At 36.7% G+C, this 10,569-nt stretch overlaps 1 protein-coding gene across 2 annotated transcripts; it reads right to left on the reverse strand.

Moving 5' to 3' along the window:
* Positions 1–3,098: 3,098 nt before the first annotated feature.
* On the reverse strand, positions 3,099–9,046 carry LOC134811327 (peptide transporter family 1-like). Of its 2 annotated transcripts, none has more exons than XM_063818121.1 (15): positions 8,861–9,046; positions 8,363–8,453; positions 8,140–8,207; positions 7,800–7,878; positions 7,386–7,527; positions 7,022–7,259; positions 6,780–6,870; positions 6,384–6,544; positions 6,194–6,235; positions 5,859–5,993; positions 5,556–5,677; positions 5,242–5,323; positions 4,884–5,051; positions 4,662–4,763; positions 3,099–4,480 (listed from the first exon to the last, which is right to left on the reverse strand). In XM_063818121.1, the coding sequence occupies exons 1-15, from the start codon at positions 8,888–8,890 to the stop codon at positions 4,316–4,318; spliced, it is 1,716 nt and encodes a 571-aa protein (XP_063674191.1). In that variant the 5' UTR covers positions 8,891–9,046; the 3' UTR covers positions 3,099–4,315. The 2 variants fall into 2 exon arrangements, with proteins under 2 accessions (XP_063674191.1, XP_063674182.1); XM_063818112.1 differs by lacking the exon at positions 8,861–9,046 and adding an exon at positions 8,582–8,813.
* Between the last annotated feature and the right edge of the window lie 1,523 nt (positions 9,047–10,569).

Raw genomic sequence — 10,569 nt, forward strand, 5'->3', positions numbered from 1 at the left:
AGGTAGTAGTCCCGGAAATATTGACCTCTTATTTGGGCAATAGCCGGGCACTGTCCGAGAAAGTGTGAGACAGTCTCCTCTCCGTCGCCGCATTTAGGACAAGCACTTGTGTCTGATTTGTGAATGGTGTTGAGGTGTTTGTTGAGGCCACAATGTCCCGTGATGAGGTGCACTGCAGTTCTGTAATTTTGTCAACAACGTTTAGATCGTTTAAAATAGGATTTGCTGTGACCAAGTTTACGTCCAAATTGTATTCTTTCATGACACCAATGAATAATGATATAATGTAGCCGATTCTCTGTGAGGTGGGAACAAGTGCAAAGTGGGTGCTAAAATGACTTAGGTGCTAAAATGACGTAGTCTTTAACATTGTTCAAGACTACCATGATTTAGGGTTAACATTGTTAAAGACTACCATGATTTAAGGTTAACATTGTTAAAGACTACCATGATTTAAGGTTAACATTGTTAAAGACTACCATGATTTAGGGTTACCATTGTTAAAGACTACCATGATCATGAATGGTCATGGTAGTCTTTAACAATGTTAACCCAATGTTAACCTTAAATCATGATAGTCTTTGAAATGTCAACCCAATGTTAACCCTAAATAATGGTAGTCTTTAACAATGTTAAAGATTACCATGATTATGCATGTGGCAGCAATTGATACAAAATTCTCCCACGGCAGAGATATGCAACGTGTTACTTTTAGGCGGCGGCGGTCTCACGGTCTGACTACTATAAGATATATCTAAACCACGGTCTGTGAGGACATTTCGATGAATTATAGGATGAAAATTGTTATAGGATAAAAATTGTTTTAGGATGAAAATTGTTCTTCTTAATCTATTACAATTGTAAGAAGAACTACCTGAAGGCAGCTGTTATACTCTGCAATAAAGATTCAACAATGAATAAATATCAGCTTATTGGACACTAATTATAGCTTCCTTATCCCAAAATACTAGGTATCGACCCAAAAGCAACCCAAAAAGATTTTTACAGTATGTGATTGATGCAATTATTCGAAACTTATTACAATTCGTAAGCCGTGAATGAATGGGAAAAGCGAGCGACCGATTTCATTCTCGGTATCATTTTGCATTTGCAGACGGTCATTCAAATTAATATCATCTACTTTTGTTTGGGAAAGAGAGACACTGGCAGTTACTGGGCCGCGCTCAGCCTGTCATTCCGCCAAATCTTTATTCGTTTATATGTTAATGAACATAAAAGCCTGGGGTCCTCAGGTAAACTGGCAGCGGTCCACTCTACCCATGATTATGGGTTTTGATCAAATATCATCTCTTTTTGATTATAATGTCAGGGTACTTTTCAAAGTCGAAATGTAAACTCATAACTTCAACAATTTCGAAATTTAACCTTTGAAAACATTTCCTTGTGTTTAGGTAGACATATCTGTCGATAACTGACTGAATATGGCACTTTTTACTCATTCAAGTCGGCATTAAATTCATATATAATGCCATTCAACTGTCACGGAAAAGCAGAATCTAATCGAAATCACGAATGAGCAAAATTCTCACCTTTCGCACGTGCAAACTTTGAGCGGACGTTGCGTGCACATACATGACTGCATTCTATTTCCGGAACAAGTTCCCTCAACTCAAGGAAATTGCCAAAGATCAGATCGAGAAAGTTCACCTCTTCTTCCTTAAGTGGACTATAAGCGTCAGTAAAAGAACCTCCAATGCAGGAGTGTGGGGTGATACGGGTCGACACCCTTTTGCTATTGAGGCCAGTCCCCAAGTATCTAACTATGTTCGAAGACTAGAAAGCATGGAAACTTCCGGATCGGAAGCCCTTCATGTTCGACATGCATTCACTGAACAAAAGAAAATGGGCCTATTATGGTACTCCGGCATTACGTCTATGAATCAATTTCTGGCAGAAACGAACGAAAGGCAACAATCAGTATCGCCCATCCAGATACGAGATGCTCTCCGTTCTTGCTTTAGAACGCAATGAAGAGAGACAGCTCAACAGAAAACTTGGATTCTACAATTCGATTAAATCAAGTTTTGGTTGTGAAAAATACCTCTCTCTATCTTCCACTCGACCAGTCAAAAAGACTAGCCCAAATAAGGACTAGCTCTCACCGCCTAAATATTGAAACGGGACGCCATGGACATGTCAGTAGAAACAACATCCTAAATCGTATCTGCACTACATGTTCCACTAAGGACAAGAACACTCTGAAGTACATGGCAGAGCTACCCTTCTTTGATCCCATAATAGAAGATGAGGTTCATGTGCTTAGAACCTGCCCCCTCTACCAAGACAACAGGGACCGCCTTAGCCCTGAAGCTAAAACCAACCTCTTCGAGGGAATAGATCTCATATTCACTCAACCAAAGCTTTTAAAAGAGATTGCTAAATGTTTAGTTAATATAGATGCACTTCGTTTCCCGAGAGACTTAGCTTAAATTATAGTTTATGTTTCTTTACGGTTTTTGTATCTTATTTCTATGTTATGATTACATTCTTGTATTGTCAAGCCAGGAGTGTTAGGGCTTCTCTTGACCAATTAAAGTTTAATCCGTTTAATTAACGTTTAATCCGTTTAATCCGTTTAATCCGTTTACAATATTGAATCACCGTTTATTTTTGTATAGTGGTATTTTATATATAGTTTGATAAGCGTGCAAAGTTTCAAAAGGTTTTTAAAAGAACGTGGATTAAAACGGGGCTCTAAAGTTGATAAAAATCGAGAAAACACCAATTTTCAGTGATTTTAGCAATTTTCTATCAATTTGGGCCAGTCCTCACTTGTGCAACTTTTTGATTTTCAACTTTAAAACTAGTATTTTGCGCAAATTTCTTAAAAACCTCCACATAACTATTTCTTATTCCTGTCATCTTTAACATTGAATTAGAATGTTTTGAAAATACTTGCTGAACTACTTTCGATGAGTCTTAATGCCTGAAAAACAATAAAGGGGTATAATAGTAAAGGGGGTATAATAGTAAAGGGGGTATAAAAGTAAAAGGGGTAAATAGTAAAGGGGGTAAGTAGTAGTGAATATAATAGGCACGGTCATGCTTGCCATCATTGTGATAGCACAGTCTTTGATTGATTGGGAATCGAGCGGTTTACTCGATTAATGTTTACTCAAAATTATAATACAAACAGCAATAGATAGAAAATAGTAATGTCTATTTGACCCTTATTATATTTGCAATACCTTTAATCGTCGTAACAGATACACATAGGTAGGTGTCAATGGCGGTACCCAAAACTGCAAAAAAATATTATTGCTAAAACGTGGAAATTAAATTACCGGTTACCATGTATAATAGACAGTGTAAAAATGAATCAATTATTTAATCACAATTGAAGTATTATGTTACTGGTCATTATCAAATCTGAATCTTCAATGATGACTGATAAGAAGCATTCAAGGTAAGTTCGATTTCATCTTAGTAGCCCTGACGTCATTTTACAATATAAGTGCTGTCCAATAAAAGTATATTCTTTAGCATACATACAACATTTTAATCCAGAATATCGACGGTAAGGCCCAACCAATTCAAACATTTTGTAGTTTCAGAATTCACATTTTGCAATAACGGTTCTGGAATAATTATTAATTGGTAGATAAAAGGGCAACCCATTGATATGATCATATTTCATATGGTAGTGACCTGCATTAAACTTAAAGCATCTCATGCAGTCTGCGCCCTTAGACATTCCTTAATTCTTCAATCATTTGTTTGCAATTCTTCATTCGCTCGAACTTCGGCCAAAAGCGTTTTATGTTCTCTGAGTATTGTCTCGACTCTCGAATAATCGATTAAGGGTGACGAATGATCAATATTAAATGATGAGCCAACTAGACTTGTTTTTTAGTTTATTTTACTGTTAAACAGATCGTAATTTAAGCGCGTAACAGCCGCCTTCGAATACTCGAACATTGTGTACTGTATATCTCTACTGTGTACTTGTAATCATGCGTAAGCATCTAGCTTCATCAATTTAACCAATTACCAAATGAATCCAATTCCATTTTAGACCTCGGGTGAGTCCCGATTAATTTATGTAAAAAAAGAAAAGTTTCTTAATGCAATCAAGCCAAAAATATACAATTTTATAATATACATGAGCCCTGCTCGAAACAAATCTCATATTCTTATATTCTGAAGAATCGCCCGATTTTTCTAAAATTGCATTAAATTGAAACTCATAGATAAGTGCATTACCAATATGTCGCAATCTTTATCACAGAGTATAACATCAATCGGTTCAATTAGTTCTATTAGTCATTTGTTAGACTTGTCAATCTTCAAATGCCTAAGAAGCTTCACGTTTATCCTGCGTGTTCGTCATCTCCACCGCATCGCCCTCCAAAGTCCTTTTCTTGTACTCGTCCAATGGTGCCTGGACTCGACGACAGATGAGATACATGAGAACAGAAGCAAATATCTGGATACCCGCCCACATAAAGTACTGATACAGCTGAAATAAGTTGACGATTGGAGGGTTTTGGAATCAATGTTAACTTGTTAACAATGTTCACGATAATTCAACCTTTAAAAATAACCTCAATCTGTTTTATTCTGTTATGGAAACCGAAATCATGAGATTATACCATATTTATAACAAAAAATAGAGCATTTAATATTGAGCTCATGCTTACATCTCTTTTGGTCACTTTGGTGAAGATGACAACGACAAGGTTGCCGAATGATGATGTTATGAGCATCATTGACTGACATACTGACTTCATAGAAGGTGGAGCCTGATCAACGGGGATGACATTAGTCGAGACAACATAAATAAATACACTAATTTCATTGCAGTTTCATTTCCGAATGGAAGTTTTCACAAGCAAAGTTTTCAAAGAAAAAATACAACTCACATAAGCATAGGCAAACTCTATGACGGTTATAGAACAGAGAATCTCCGCACAGGTGATTAGGAAAATCTGGGGTATCATGGTGAGAACGTGAAGTTGGTGCTCCTTGTCCATGGTGCTCAGTATTCTGATGTCGTCTGGGTGTACAATGTTCCAACTGGATACACGTTTCTGAAATTGATCAAGGTTGAGGATTTTACATTTTGGCTTTGGATATGTCTGATTCATTTCAGAGTTAAATTACTAGCAGACGTGAGGGTATAGTGTATACTATATATCATTTTTACTTCAACCTTAATAGTGAACAATTTAAACGACAGCGGTTGATGAACAGTCAGATCTTAAGTGATTTAATATTTACCTCCATAGCTAACTCAACAAATCCGCACACAATGAAGGCTATAGCAGCGAAGAACATTCCCACAACTATTCTGAATGCTGGGCTAAAAGAGATAAAGTATATGTGAATATAGTAATCAAGATTGAACTGATGGTCTGGTGACAGTTTGGGTTAATATCTTAGCAAATTAAATGATAAAACAACAGAAAGCGCTTAGCTGGAAGGTAAAAGATGCGTAAATTAACTATACTAGGAGTGCAGCGATGGTTATATTATGTTGTTTTAGGATCGAATTATTCGGAGGAACAAGGGGAATCTTATAGCTTTCAAAGTACCTTGTGGGAATACCAATTTTCTTCATAAGAGGATAGACTACTATCTCGAAGAAGGGTATGAGACACATAACAAATGCAGGGTTGATCACTTGCATCTGGTCAGGCTTTATCTCAAACGAGCCCTGCAAATATTGTGTTTTTTGTTTGGAAATCTTATGGATTATCATCTGTTACAATTATTGATCAGTATGTTACTTCTTCTGACAAAGTAGTTCATTAGATGGACGAAGGAAGCCAACGCTCCTTCGTAGAATTAATGTTATTTCATTAATTATGCTAATAAAATGCTAATCAATCACTTACAATTTTCCCATTCATTCTGTCCGCCTGCATAACCCAGCGACTGCTTTGTTGATCGAACAGAGCCCAGAATAGTGGAAATGGAACGAAAACAGCTAGCACTCGTCCTAATTGTTTCGTCTCTTCTACTTTCTTTGCCTAAAGTGTATTACATATCTTTAACTAAAGATGCGGTTTCTACTTTTTATGATATGTTAAATCCAATGATTTTACTGCACAAGCACGTTAGGTTCAATTGATAATCGAAAAATTATCACAATTTTTAAAATTTTAAAATTCAAATAAATGTTACGTCCTATGGCTGGGTTTTCTGATAAAAACCGGGATTTTGAACTTACCCCATACAATTTCACCGGTGACTCTTTTCCAAAGAACATGGCCTGAAAATCCACCGTCAGCTCTAATCACACATAATTTTGATAAGATTACGGGTAATTTACTTCGACTGATAAGTACTAGTAATTAGTACCTATACTACCGTAAAAGGACAATTACAGAAATTCGAGATCATTTCGAATTATGAATTACCCATGTGACTTTGGAAACATCGATGATAGGATTTCCAAGTGGTGGAATTTTTACGTACCACCGACTGGCAATTAGGAAGGCTACAGTGGCAATAACCATGAAGAATGCTGGAACTCCAAACGCAAGGGGGTAACACGTGTCCTCCCCCAAACAACTCATACCTGAAAATGGAGCCCGGTCACAGCAGCGAGTGCTCATACTTATGATAAAATGCTTTTTAGTACAAAAAGTACAGTGCTAAGAGAACAGCTAACTGTAAGGAGAGAAAGAGAGAGTAAACAGTGGCTCAGACTCAAAGTACTGACTACTGATAACTCCTCATTGTGGTGAATATCATCGCTTTTATCAATTTCAAATCTATAGTTGCAGTCGAGCAACCTTTCAAATTCAACTAACCTCGAAGTTCAGGAGTAATAGCAGTGGCAATAACACTTCCAGCGTTGATAGAAAAGTAAAACATTGAAAAGAAACGTTGTAGTTGCAAGCCCTAGAAAAATTAAAATCATGTTCGAGGGGTGGCGCTTAACCTTAAAGTTGTTCAAAAAACGTACTGTAGTCTTCATAATACATGTAACCATACCATTAAATCTAAAATGTTTAAGGACTTAATGAATACATGTGTGTAGCAGATAGCTTACCTCGGTAACTTTAAACTGGTCTCCCCCAAAGCTGGAGACACAGGGCTTGATACCACCCGTTCCCAGAGCAATAAGATGCAGAGCCAGAATAGGCCCCCAGAATTCCGGGACGTAATCGTAAAAACCAGACGCTTCGTCGTAGGAGGCAGAGTTCTGGAATACGCTCCATTTTCCAACAGCAGACATGGCCATTACTGCATTCCCGATCAAGTATACTGTTGACATGATCAGAATTGTCCTAAAGACGTTGAAAAATCATTTTAAAGGAGATTTCAATGGTGACCATAGTGAACAACCATATATCAAAAATATCGATAAAATAACATTTCTTAGTTCAGCGTATTATCAAACTGGGAATACTTACATGAACTTTCCTATGAAAACATCAGCAATGATGGCACCAAGAAGGGGTGTGGCATAACATAAGGCTGCAAATTCGTGAAACCAAAGAGTGGCCGTCTCGTCAGACATAGAGAGCTTCTTTGTAAAGTATATCGTCAAAATTGCTGTAATGGCATACAATTTGAGTTATGGAGCATTTTGATGAATTAAATCATACAGAAAGATGTGATACTATTTTACATGTTGCTATTTCTTTTTACTGTTGCGTAACTTTGTAGTCACAGGAAGCGATGTAACAGAGTCGATATATTTTAATTTTGCCATGGGGTGGCAATAACTCAATGAGTACCCATCCATCGCAGCCCACTATAGGTTCACTGACTCCTAATATTACAACTCTATACATTACATAAACATTAAATACCATAGCACTAACTTCTCATTCCGTAGTAAGAGAAGCGTTCACAAAACTCATTAGAGATGATGAAAGGGATCGATATGGGGAAACCAAAGACCTGTGAAGTATTATTAAGTACAATATTTTGGGTGACAAATATTCAGAAAAATATTTGTACGTGTACTTTCTTTGCAGTGGATTGATCTAAACTACAAAATGAGTACGAGACCTGTAGAAACATGAAACGGTATGGTTTCATTCGTTTTTAAAAGACGTTGTACTAAAAATGTGTACAAATAATGTTATACAACTATTTTTCTTCACAATATGGTACGGATTCTGTTATTTCTGATGAAGATGGAGACACAAATATATTTACCCGCTTTACCCTCTCCCTTTTCTTCTCATAGGTATCACTGCCACCATCATTCTTCGGTTCAGTGATCGCTGAAATTAGTAGTCGAAAATCAAAGACTTGTAATTGTATGAACATAGACAGGCGATTGAAACTATAAAATTGTAAAGTTGAACAATATTTTAAAAGGTTAAGATACAACTCTAATAGTCTAATAAACAGATTCTCATGTTAAAACATGAATTACTTGGGAATCCTTTAGCTTCCAAAGCAGACGATCGCCTTCTCGTACCCTCTTCTAACATTGATGACTTCCTCCTAGTTACACCGTCGTATCTCTGAAAAAAAAATCTATTTTAAAAGTATTCCAAAAGCCTGAACATAAACCCTCTTAATGGAGTTATCAATTTTGTAACAAATCGTCTCCAGAAGATATGACGAGGAGACCTCACATTTTGCATCTTACATCAGGGATATCTAGTAAATCATCGACATCAGCATCTACATCGTCGGCGATGAAGATTTCGTCAGTTATAAGGTTGCATGAGATGGTATGATCAGAATCCATTTCTTAGTGCCACTCAATCGTTCAAATTCAGACAAACAGAAACAAGTTTTCCCCTAAATTCATTCAAAATATGGTATACGTATATTATACATCAGCAGTCAAGCAAAGGGTGTTATGTATCGAGTAATATGATCGGTGATAGAATGATAGTCTTACTCTTGGTAAGGGTCAAATTACCTTGTTTTGGACGCCATCCAACTCTGTCATCTACAAAATAAACGTTAGTTTTATTTTGAATTCGATTAACCCAGCGAATGCGAATACTGGAATATTGAAATTACGCTCCAAACGTTGAAAACGATAATCGATTTGCAGTAACTGTTTAACTGCGAAGGCTGCCTAATTGAAGTACAGCTGTACAATGCAATATGATTCTATCAAAAATAACACGTTATCAAAGGAATCACCATCACTGAATTGTGATAGCCTAATAGGTAAATATGATAAGGAATCTAGAGTGAACCAGGTTGATTTGTGCTGCATCCGTTCCGCAGTTCCACTCGCCGTTATAACTTAATTGAAATCCACTTTATCCGTTTATATTAGGTCGGTAAGAGTGTGGTAGGGTTCTAGTTAGGTCACGAACGCTGCAACTGTTCGTTGATATTTGGACTTGGGAATCAATCATATGTGGAATCTGCGGAAAAAACCTGCAATAATTTTCAAAACGTTGAAAAAATTATCGTTTTCCGATCATATAATGTTGTTATTAAATTCAAATTATTGAATGTTGATAAGACAAATGTGAAACAGTAAATGATAAAAACGATATACTCAGTTATATAAGGTTTTAATAAAACTTCCACCTAAAATTAGCATGCCACTATAAATTGAGCAAATTATCCAAATAAGGGCCTCTCACGAGTTCATTTAGCACCGTTTTAATGCCTAGATATAGTAAAGTATGCTCACGTTCCAACGGGGCGAGTCAGGACAATAGAAATGCTCATGCGTCCCTGTTGAATCATTCTGAGTTAATCCTGATCACCCCAACACGTGAATACAATCCAAGGTTGCTAATGGTCAATGCTCGAGATCCAGGCATGCGATTGGTTGAATAGTGGACCAGCCTCTAAACTTATGGTGATAGCTTTAACGAAATGCTTTGTTTTATCCGGCTCCCCAGCTCTCCTCAATCCATATTCTCCCTCTTCCTAATCCTCACAGTTCAAAGGGGTGGGGGTAATCGTCGATTAAAGCACCAAATCCAATGCATTGAACCGCCTTTACAAGACAGGACGATAAGCTAAACTGTGAAATACCCAGTTTAACTTTGCTTACCGTTACGAATAATCTGTATGCCCGACTGTGCGACAGATTCACAAAATGCTTATCATATTCGCAGCTCTTTTAAGTTCTATCTGAACTGTGATAACGATTTCTTTGGCATACATGTATATTCTCACTTCAAGAAATTGTATTTCCTTAAGAGAAATTAACTAAAACTGGTAAACTACCTAGCTTGTGAGGTGTGACTTCCCCGTCTTGTAATATATAAATTAGTTATTTGTATTTTATTTATCATTATAATATGATGATATCAACTTATTTATTAAACTCTGAAATATACAGCGTGGATGTCAAATTCGATGGTTCTACAAAGAAAGATGTGTAGATATCGGGACCCGAAAAAGCGAAAAGGCAAGTTTAAAGGTGGTATCCGCTCCAAAGACATCCTAACTGTCTTCCTCTTAACCCTCTTCCTTGTAGGACCTACAACTGGGCAAGGTATGTACTTGATTCAACCAGTTAAGACTGTGACTCTTTCAAAACAGAGGGTCGTCCTAAAAGTCACAATTTCTTAGAATGTCGTTTATAAATTTATCTATATCGTCAATATCTTGTTCACATCCATCTCTTTTCATGCTTTTGTCACCTAATCTCCT

Source organism: Bolinopsis microptera, chromosome 1 (genome assembly GCF_026151205.1).
Source record: "Bolinopsis microptera isolate Bmic1 chromosome 1, MBARI_Bmic_1.0, whole genome shotgun sequence".
Classification (NCBI taxonomy): Eukaryota; Metazoa; Ctenophora; class Tentaculata; order Lobata; family Bolinopsidae; genus Bolinopsis; species Bolinopsis microptera.